The sequence below is a fragment of the Engraulis encrasicolus genome, chromosome 2 (assembly GCF_034702125.1).
Source record: "Engraulis encrasicolus isolate BLACKSEA-1 chromosome 2, IST_EnEncr_1.0, whole genome shotgun sequence".
In the NCBI taxonomy this organism is placed as follows: domain Eukaryota; kingdom Metazoa; phylum Chordata; class Actinopteri; order Clupeiformes; family Engraulidae; genus Engraulis; species Engraulis encrasicolus.
The window spans coordinates 33,258,204-33,269,226 of NC_085858.1; the positions used below are offsets into that span (position 1 = coordinate 33,258,204).

At 43.8% G+C, this 11,023-nt stretch overlaps 1 protein-coding gene across 1 annotated transcript; it reads left to right on the plus strand.

Moving 5' to 3' along the window:
• The first annotated feature begins 177 nt into the window (after window positions 1-177).
• Window positions 178-8,266, plus strand: LOC134437469 (5-demethoxyubiquinone hydroxylase, mitochondrial-like). The gene is made up of 6 exons (XM_063186963.1): window positions 178-353; window positions 615-793; window positions 939-1,053; window positions 1,375-1,514; window positions 7,137-7,205; window positions 7,809-8,266. The coding sequence occupies exons 1-6, from the start codon at window positions 257-259 to the stop codon at window positions 7,884-7,886; spliced, it is 678 nt and encodes a 225-aa protein (XP_063043033.1). The 5' UTR covers window positions 178-256; the 3' UTR covers window positions 7,887-8,266.
• The last annotated feature ends 2,757 nt before the right edge of the window (window positions 8,267-11,023 follow it).

The window sequence follows — 11,023 nt, forward strand, 5'->3', positions numbered from 1 at the left end:
TTAGAGAATAATAATCTTCAACCTTAATAGAAAATATTTTACTGCGTGTATTTTATTTTTACTACACGAGGTTCACTAGTAGCCCTAGGCCTATTTTTTTTTTTAAATCATTATTATTTTTTAATGTTGAGGGCTGGCACTTTTAACTTGTGTACAGACAGACGTGACGTCATCCACAAGCGACTTGCATGCCAGCTTGCACAACACAGCAATCATTTGACTTTCAGGACTTGCGAGCTGCCATCTCACCTTCGTAATGCAGGGGATTGCAAAATCAGGACGTTTATTGCACGAATGCTCGTTATCGGTTCTTGGACCATCAAGGCAACGGCAATTATGTTTGAGTAACGCAGGTAAGGAGCTTGTTTAATTCTTTCAGTAGCAGTTTGATAACTCTTTGGCCGCCACACCCCCTCATGCACTCACACAGAGTAAACTTTCAGATGAGATCACAATACATGACACATATGACACAAAACAAATGCATGTCATGCAAATGGTTGCTGATAATGGACAGTTTTCCTGCATATGATTGAGAATATAAGTTTACGCTGTATGCACTGCGTCTCACTCTCATGGCTGATGTTGTGCCTCTGTCCTGACTCCTGTCATAGCTGTAGCGGTGTCTAGTGTGCGGCCATACTCTGTGCTGCCACCAAGTAGCGACCCCGAGGAGACGGCCATCCTTCACCGGATGATGAGGGTGGACCATGCAGGGGAGTTCGGGGCCAGTCGCATTTATGCCGGTCAAATGGCTGTGCTGGGTAGAACTCAAACCAGGCCACTCATACAGGTATGTGGCATGATCAACCTAGCATACTCAAGAGACTGAACACTGAACAATTTCATTGGCAGTTCTTGCCCTTTGGATACATTTAATGTTCTGATTCTGTGACACTCTGAATAACAACACAGATCATGTACTTCTATTTTGACAGGAAATGTGGGACCAGGAAAAGAAGCACTTGTCCAAGTTCACCGAGATCTTGGGTGAACACAGAGTGCGCCCAACAGCTCTCCTACCACTGTGGAACATTGCAGGCTTTGCACTGGGTAGGGTAAAATCTGTTGGGCAACAAACAGTAGTCTGCTCTGCTCAACAAAGCCAGATTGTGCATAATCACTACATCAGTAGACATGAAGTCATGAGCTACTTTAAGAGAATATCTTTCTTGGCAGCCATTTAAATTACACCTCTCTCTCTTTCTTTCTTCCTCTCTCTGTCTGTCTGTCTCTTTCTTTCTCTCTGTCTCTCTCTGTCGGTCTATCTGTCTCTCTCTCTCTCTCTCTCTCTCTCTCTCTCTGTCTCTCTCTTTCTTTCTCTCTCTCTCTCTCTCTCTCTCTCTCTCTCTCTCTCTCTCTCTCTGTTCCCAGGTGCCACGTCTGCTCTGCTGGGTAAGGAGGGGGCCATGGCCTGCACGGTGGCCGTGGAGGAGAGCATCTCTGAGCACTACAATAGCCAGATCCGGGCCCTGATGGAGGCCGACCCAGACAGATACATAGAACTGCTACAGGTGAGCCACAAGCCTACCTACTACAACCAGGGGCGGAGCACTGAATACTGGGCCATATGCACCCAGCCCCAGTGGGCCCCCCGCCCCCGATTTAACATTAAGAATCTGAGTCCTGACCCCTGTTGGCTCAGTCCCCCTCCCCAACTCCACATTCATAACCTCCCTGACCACCACAACACACCTTGCACACGTTTTTTTTTTTTAAATCCCGAATCGATTTTCTTGAATGCCCAGGTGAAAAAGTGGTTCAATTTAGTACAATAAAAGCATGACTGAAGTGTACTTAGCATGATAAAAGTGCACTCGTGCTTTTTGTGCTAAGAAAAAAAAGTATGTTTACAATATGCTTATTTAAAGTAGAGTAGAGAGTAGAGTACCATGTATTGATCCCAGTGGGAAATTAAAGGATTTATCCGGAGTTGGAACAAGTTTGCCTAATTTTTGAATGTTTGGGATGAAATACAGTCACTCTAGAGCAAAATCAAGGCAAAAGGATGCGTTTTGAGAAAGTTTGATAATATCACGTTAGCCTCGTTAGCCATATCAGCTATGCAATATGAAAGATGCGGGGATCGTTTTTCGGCGGTTACAAACATTTCAAAAACCACCATCCCCCCCACGCACCCTCACCACAACCACACCCCCCACCCCACCACCAACACATCCACACCCAACCACCCACCGACCACCTCACCAGCACCCCTCCAACACCACACCCACCCACACACAACACCACCCCACAAAACACCCCACCACCCCACACAACCCCCACACCCCACCACACACCCCACCACTCCAACCCAGCAACAAACACCACAACACCCACACACCCCACCAACCACAAGCGCACTCAGTCGCCCCCCCTAACCCTATCTCACCAACCCCACCCACCCCCACCACCACCACCAACACCACAACACATCACCAACACCCCCACACACCACCACACACCCACCCACACAACCACACCCGCAACCCACCAACTACCTCCCACCAACCACCCACACCCACCCCCGCACAAAAACCACACCACCGCACACCCCAACCACCAACACCCCCACCAAACAAACCCAACCACACAACCACACCACACAATCCACAACCCCACACACACCCACACCACCCCTACCACACCGACAAAGACCAAACCTCCCCAACCCACCACCACCCCCCCCACACCACCCCCCACCCACCACCACGCAACAGCACCAAACCCACCACCCCCACCGCCCCACAACAGACCCCACCACCCATCCCCCACCCCAGCACAACCAACCCACACACCACTCACCCCCATCATCCACGACAAACACCGCACCCACCACCACAAACCCCACCAGCCCACACACCCCCACCAACACCCCCAGCCCACCCCCACCACAAACCAAAGACCCCCCACTAACCCACCACCGCACACCCCCGCAACCCACACCCACCACCACCACCCCCAACCACCAGCCCCCACCACCCACCAGCACCCCCCCACACACACCACCACCCCCACAAACATTTTAAGGTCTTGCACAGCTCAAAACAACGTCACACTTACCTCGTAATATGTTGAGGGTATCCACACATAAACCAAAGTGTCCAAAGCCCTTCATGTATTCTTGAAAGGTCTGCAGAATGTGTTTTGTGATAGCATACACACATACATAAATGAAGACATTGCTCACAAGACGTAACACACATATTACACATAAAATAATCATCATATATAGCTCACTGTTACATATATTTGCCAAGGCATCTCTCTCTCTCTCACTCTCTCTCTCTCTCACACTCTCTCTCTCTCTCTCTCTCTCTCTCTCTCTCACACACACACACACACACACACACACCAAAAATAAATGTAAAAAGTGTCCCACAGTGTTCACATGTGCCTTAGCTGAGTGGCGCATAGAAGCCATCCACAATGAGGCCATAAAGTGTCAGGGTGTCCATAGTCTCTCTGCCTAGTACAATGTCCATGTAATCCTTGGAAAAAAAGATGAGATGGGGGGGGGGGGGGGTAAACAAGTCGCCCCTTCTCGACTACACACACACACACCACACACCACACAAACACACAACACACACCCACACACACCCACCCACTCACACACACACAAATAAAAGTGTACATAGTGGTCACCTGTGCTGGGTGGCCAAAAACCAAAGTGTCCAGGAGTATCAGTAGTCCAGGGGGTTACACAAGTCGCCAACTGTGTCTCGACACACACACCACACACACACACATACACACACACACACACACACACACACACTCCGTTAGATACACACACACACACACACACACACACACACCCACAACACACACACACCACAAAGTGACTTAAAAATAGATGTAATAAGTTGCTCTCAAAGAAAGTACACTTAGCGAACATACTTCAAGTGGACTTCGAAGATGTTTGGGCTAAAGTTGTATTTAGAGGAATATACTAAAAGAGTTCTAATTAGTGACTTACTAAAAGTGTATTTTTAATAACATATTGCAATTGTACTTATGATTACACTTCACCCAAATTTCTTCGAAGTGTGATTTTCTATAGTGCGCTTTACAGTAAATCGCATTAACATATTGCTAGTACACTTTTACTAAGTGCACCATGATTGTACTTTCACCCAAATATCTTCAAAGAGTGCTTACACAAAGTGCATTTACCCATTCATGCAACCATTCATACATGACACATTATGCAATGCACTTCTTGGAGCTACATTTATCAAACAGAAGCCATTGATCTGAAGGAATATTTTTGTTTGGCATGAAAATATTACTCAATGTTATATTCTGAGTTTATTGAAGGAGGTTTTAACTTTTAAAGTGGTACACAAAAAATGACCAAGTTCCCACCGTAATTATGATGGTCATATATATGTTTCCTGGTATATATAGGCTCACACTTCCCCAGATATCATGGTGGGAGGCTATGTAGGAACTAGTCGTTCAAACAAAGGATAAAAAGGTTACCATTAGTGATCAATTCAAAGTGATCAATGCAGGAAGGTGGAAACAAGATTGAAATAAAGTGAAATGGGTATCTGAAAATCTCTGTAAACAATGCAATGAATGTAAATGGTCAGGTGTGCTAGGGCATGCGATACTGTATCACTACTGTGACATGATGGCTGTGTGTACTGTAGCTCTGAGGACCAGCATGGATTGTAGTATTACATTTATATAATTTCATGTTTACTTGGGAGTGTACTGTAAATATACTTCAATCATACCTGTTATATATATACAAATACTTATATGATATAATTTTTACAGACTTTAAAAATGTTCCAATGTAGTCCAAAGAGCATGAAGTTAATAACTTTTATTGAAATTCTAGTAAAAGAACAATGTTTATAGAAGTGTACTCGAGCACACTATTAAAGCCATACGAATGCATGAAAAGCGTGTTTGGAGCATACTTTCAAAAGTATGCTTGTAGTGCACTTAAAGTCGTCAAAAAGCGGTGCCAATTTAGCATCCTCAGTGTGCTGCAAGTGTGCTGAAGTACTGCTTTAGTAGTGCTTCAGCGCACTAATAGTGCAATGAAGCGCACTTAAAATCACAGAAAATAGTACACTTTGTACTAAGTACGGTCAAAAAAAGTACACTTTAAGTATATGGGTTTTTCACCTGGGTGATATTGTATTCGGACCTTTAACAGTCCAGCACCAAAATCAATTCCCTATCCAATAGGCCACAGCCTCCGCTCACCAGTAATACCCACAGTATACCCTACAGGCTGACCAGCGGTTCATGGCTTTGGAGTGTCATTTGTGAAAATTAACTAGTGTAGTGCTTCAGGGTATTTCCAACATGAGAAACTCGTCAAACTCTTACTGTGAAAGTGTTGCGTTGCTAAACTAAATCCTGTTGTGGCTATTTACAGTGGATCATGGAATATACCGGTAGCCATTAAAGGAACAGACCACCCTTTTTTGATTTTCACATATTTTCAGTATTTCCGAGCATTATTCATGAATGTGCATATCATTTTCGTCTATGTGTTTGCAATGCCCCGTTTAACAGTATAGCCAAATTAGGCCTAGTAATGCAAGTCTATGGTAAAAAATAAAACATCATCAAATGTACTTATAAACCTCTTTAAAACGAATGTAAAATTCACCAGAGTGTAGAACAGCAGTTTAATTCCGTCCAGTGATCACTTGTGGCTTGATGCTAAACTTACCATTTAATTCCAGTGATTATGCTAAGCTATGATAATAGTTTTGATCCAAAAAAATGTAAGTACTGAAAACACTGAGAAGAAAATGATATGCACATTCATGAACAATGCTGGGAAATACTGCAAATATGTGAAAATCAAAAAAGGGTGGTCTGTTCCTTTAATGAATGCAAAATGAATGACGGAAGTTCAGTTTTAGTCATCATACACTCTGATACCAGGGAAAAAAACTTTTACCTGACAATATAGATATTAAATATAGATAAAAGATATGGCTAGATAAAAATAACGATGATGAAAATGATTATGGAGTGATAGAAATCTACAGTAGAACCTGAGAGTGGACAGACTGTTTTGGTATCTCCGTGGAACTCATGAAGGTAAACACTGTGTTGTCAAGCATGACTTAATTTGAAATAATTACCACCTATTGCCTCTCAAAGAGCCGCCTCTTCCCCACTTATTCTCACCAGTGAGGACATGAAAGCATTCTATAACATCCCCAGCAGCATATTATAACGTGTGGCCACGTGTGTGTCTCTATTGTCTGAACGTCAACAGTGGAAGTTGAGCTTGTTTCTTGTCTGCCCTACCGTGGCCTAATGCACTCGTTTACTTGTTTACTACACGGCCGACCTGGGTTCGATTCCCGGGCCCCGGTCCTTTTCCAGCCCTTCCCTGTCTCTCTCCCAACTCGCTTCTTGTCTGTCCTTCACTATCCTGTCTCATAATAAAGGCTTGAAAAGCCCCCCAAAAATACCTAAAGGACCAGTTCAGTCAATTTCAATATGTTGTTGTATTGCTCACGCTACCCTTGACTTGTCAGTACCCGGTGATGCCACATTTTTCGGCTAAGCCCTTTCCGAGATATGAACTATTCTAATGGGGGCAGCGTTTGTTTACATTTAAACAAAATGAACATAGGCCTACTCCAAATATTTTCCCAAAAGGTACCGCTGTTTGCTAGTTGTCTGCTGATGTTGTATAACCTTTCGGATGTTTTTGGTAATAAATAAAAATGCTTTTTTTTATGTAAACAAAGCGCTGCCCCCATTACAATGAGCAAGATCTTGGAAAAGGCTGAAGAAGAAGACAAAAAAACCTCAGGTACTGACAAGTCCAGGGTAGTGTGAGCATTACAACTGCATGTTGAAATTGACTGAACTGGTCCTTTAAGCTTGTTTCTTGTCTGTTTTATAATGTGTGGCCACGTGCCTAATTCTATTGTCTAAATGTCAACAGTGGATGTTTAGCTTGTTTCTTGTCTGTTCTATAATGTGTGGCCACGTGCCTAATTCCATTGTCTAAATGTCAACAGTGGATGTTTAGCTTGTTTCTTGTCTGTTCTATAATGTGTGGCCACGTGCCTAATTCTATTGTCTAAATGTCAACAGTGGAGGTTTAGCTTGTTTCTTGTCTGTTCCTCTGAATGCAGATGATTAAGGAATTCCGTGACGACGAGATGGAGCACCATGACACTGGTCTTGCACATGATGCTGAATCTGTAAGGGACTCTTTTCTAACAACTCTTCTTCAAATAGAAAGAAACATGTCTGCACACTTGCATCCTCTTTGTGTTCTTTTTAATTGATTAGTATGCAGACTTTTTTCTTTCTATTTGCACAGTTTTTGTTTATGTTTGGCACCTTTTAATCGAGAGTGCCGTGTGATCCGGTTAAATACAGACTACACCCTTCCTCTGCCATGCTTAAACATGTGCACGTTCACTTGTAAATCAACAGCACGCCTCACTCACACACAGATATTTTCAATTATTTTTAAATATATTTCATATATTTTTATGTTTTACTATTATTGTTGGTGAGAGTATCAGTTTTAGTAGTTTTATTTTCTGTTGTTGTTGTGGTAACAGTAATAGTTGGGAAAAGGTGCTCTGTTCTGTCAAATGCAGCCTGAGGCTGACAATTGAGAGTTAACAATCTATTCATTATAGACAGACGTAGGCTTATCTGTTTGTAGGTGTACCTGTCTGATGCTCTTCTGTACAAACGGTTCAGTCAATCCCACTTAATTATGCCGCATTAGCAGTGTCATTAAAGGCAATCCAACTGAAGTGTACTGTATACCTGTTGTGTCTGTGTTGCAGGTTCCCGGCTTCTGGCTGATAAAGAATGTTATACAGGCTGGATGCAAAGCAGCAATTTATGCCTCTGAGCGCATCTAGTAGAGCTCAGACTGGGATGTGCCTATGCAAACCCCAAAGGACTTGAGCTTGTAAATATGGTTATGGATTGCTCTTCTCAGTCAAGACTCTTGTAATTTGATGATCAATCATCATTTGTGGAAATGTGAAGTTACTTTAATTATATTTGTTTAAGACATCATGTATTGTATTGTTTTTTTAAATGCTTGTGTGACGTGTAACGATACTGGGGCTCTCGACTATTTTTCATACAGAAGTGAATTTTAGGCTGCTGCCTTTTTATGACACTAGAGGGCAGTGTGATCACATGAATGTGATAGATTGACGTGCTTGTGTTTTAAATTATTTCTCATAAGCAGTGAACAAAGTGCCTTGAGAAATTAAATATCCTGTTAAAAGTCCTTCTGGGTCTACTCTTTCAATCACTGATTTCACCAATTTTATCCTCTTCTTGGCTGCAAATGTGTGATGGTTACAAGATAACAATTACAATTCAACATTCAGAGAGTACTCTGGGACCAAATACACTGGAGAAGATGTTAGATGACCCTCTAAGTGTAACCCTGAAAAATCTACTTTGTAGTACCAGCTGGCTTAGTGAATTAGTAGTTTCACTTATGTGGCAGAACTTTCACTCAGAGTCCAGGATATGTACAGGGAATATTCAAGAGAATATGGCATAGGTTTGAGCTGATTAAAGAAAGATAAGTTCGATCATTGTTTATTTCACCCTTGGACCTACTTCCATCATAACCCATGAACACAAGCAGGCCAAAGAGAGTAGCCTGCCCTACATACTGCATATCCATATTTGAAATGACTTTAACTGTGCCATGTGGGATAAAAACAAAAAATGCTTATCTGGGTTATCAGATGGGCAGTGAGTTGAAACATGCCTAACCCCCGACTAGCACCAGAGCGCAGGCTATCTGAGGAGAGAATGTGCCATGTTTACACAGCAGAACAGCCTCTGGAGAGGAGAGCACACTGTGGGTGCATTCCAATATGCAGACCTCCGTCCTCCCTTGCTCACTTTCCTGCCTGTGACCTTGTGATGATGTCACTGACGAAAGAAAATTAATTCAATATCTGGCAAAAGCACAATTCTAATGTCATTTCCTCATTTTCAATCGGGATGGTGAATGAAGAACAGTCCCCCCAAAAAAATGTTTTGGCTAGGCTGGCAGCAGGGAAACTATTGTTTTCTCCACGAAGGCGGGGCGTCAGCAAAATGTGAGGCCACAAGCACAAGTGTAGGATGGAAGTCTGCATATTGGAATGCACACAGTGTGGGTGGCTATCATAACACACATGCAACTTAATCTGCACGCCCAGTGCCCACGGACAGCTGACCAGATGTTTTAGAGGCCCCTAATGTATGGCTTATCCACTTCTCTCTTCTTTTTCTCTTTCTTTTCTTTCTGTAACACAGTCTCACTGTATCCACCCCAGCCCCAGACACTTTTCAGTTGCCACCTCTCTCTACCTTTCCCATTTTTTACAATCTGAATTAGTCAGTCGTTCTCTCTCTCTCTCTCTCTCTCTCTCTCTCTCTCTCTCTCTCTCTCTCTCTCTCTCTCTCTCTCTCCCTCTCCCTCTCCCTCTCTACCTTTCCCATGTCTTACAATCTGTTTTAGTTTGTCGCTATCTGACTCTCCAACTTTTCTTCTCTCTCTCTCTCTCTCTAGCCTCATATCACATAAACACACAAACAAACATACAGTAAATACATTGTCCTTCCTCACCATCTTAGGTGTTGTCTCTCCTCCTTTCCTACTCCTTCTCACCATCTCTCTCTCTCTCTCTCTCTCTCTCTCTGTCTCTCTCTCTCTCTCTCTCTCTCTCTCTGTCTCTCTCTCTCCTGGTCCCGCTCTTTCTCACCATCCTTCTCTCCCACACTCTACCCTCCATCTCGCCATCCAGTTTTTCCTCGCTGTGGTTCCCATGACCTAATCACCATGTCATCTTAGGGGAGATGAGATAGCCTCATGGCCTCGACTGAGGAGCCTCCAGAGGGACTCCCTTCCTAACGGTCACTTCTGCAGCCCGCTCCAGGACCCGCCAGTCTCTTATAAATTGTGAGGCTAAGCCACAGACACGACACAGGCTTTAGAAATATTGTTCATAAAGGGGGCACAACATTGGCAGCGCAAAATTGTTTTGACATTCAAGTTCTGATCTATTCAAATAGTACAGACCTCCCCTTGATCTCTAATTCTTTCTTTCATATTTTTTCCCGTTAGTTGTCTGCATCTTTTCTTGCTTGGCCTTGCTCCCCCTGCACTTTTCCTTCTTTGGGCCTTTACTTCACTAGGCCTCTAATGCTATTTTGACTTCAAGGTCCTTGTGCTCCTCGCTACTCTTGGATTCTCCGTCAGTGTCCAAGGACTGTTGCCCAGCGCACCACACCCCACCCCAGACCACCCACCACACCCTAAACAAGGTCATTACATGCAGTCTGTCAGTTTGGCTGAGATGCTGTTGTTGATATTTGAATTACAATCTAATCAAACTACAACCCTTCACCCAGTGGATCTCTGTGCCTCTTTCCTATTATTTTCTTAATATTATCTCCAGAGCTCTAAATTAACCCAGGCCAACCGACCAAAATGCTGGAGAAATTTCTGTTTGTTCTGGTAGAAAAGACCAATGTTCTATAGCCCCTTTGACCCATTCGTGAATGTGTGTTTGGCTAGTACGATTAACATCTACTAGCCATTTTGGCTGGTGGTGAAAAAAGTTAATTTAAAGCCCTGATTATCTCTCACACACACACACACTGCTTGAGTTGCTGATGGGATTCCTGTGCAACAGGCCCCCTCTAACTCCCCTGGAACCACCAGTCTCCAAAAGTACTTAGCTCCTCCTCCTCCCCCACCTCAGCTCTTCTTTCCTCCTCTTCTTCCTCCTCCTCTTCTTCACCTAATCTATCCTCCCACTCCTCCTCCCTGTCTTCCTCCTCCTTCTCCTCTCCTCCTCCTCCCCATTTATCCTTCTCCTCCTCCTTGTCTTCCTCCTCTTCTTCACCTCATCTCTCCTCTCCTACACGCCTCCTCCTCCTCCTCCTCCTCATCTATCCTCCTCCTCCTCACCACATCTCTTCTCCACCGCCACTCAGTCTACCCCACCACATGCCACCCCAAATATGATAATTACAG

What these genes read in the sequence shown, in the direction of transcription:
- LOC134437469 (XM_063186963.1), top strand. Translation starts at nt 257, where the DNA reads ATGCAGGGGATTGCAAAATCAGGACGTTTATTGCACGAATGCTCGTTA. An exon ending in ATTATGTTTGAGTAACGCAG is followed by an intron (nt 354 to 614) that starts GTAAGGAGCTTG and finishes CTCCTGTCATAG; the next exon opens with CTGTAGCGGTGTCTAGTGTG. An exon ending in AAACCAGGCCACTCATACAG is followed by an intron (nt 794 to 938) that starts GTATGTGGCATG and finishes CTATTTTGACAG; the next exon opens with GAAATGTGGGACCAGGAAAA.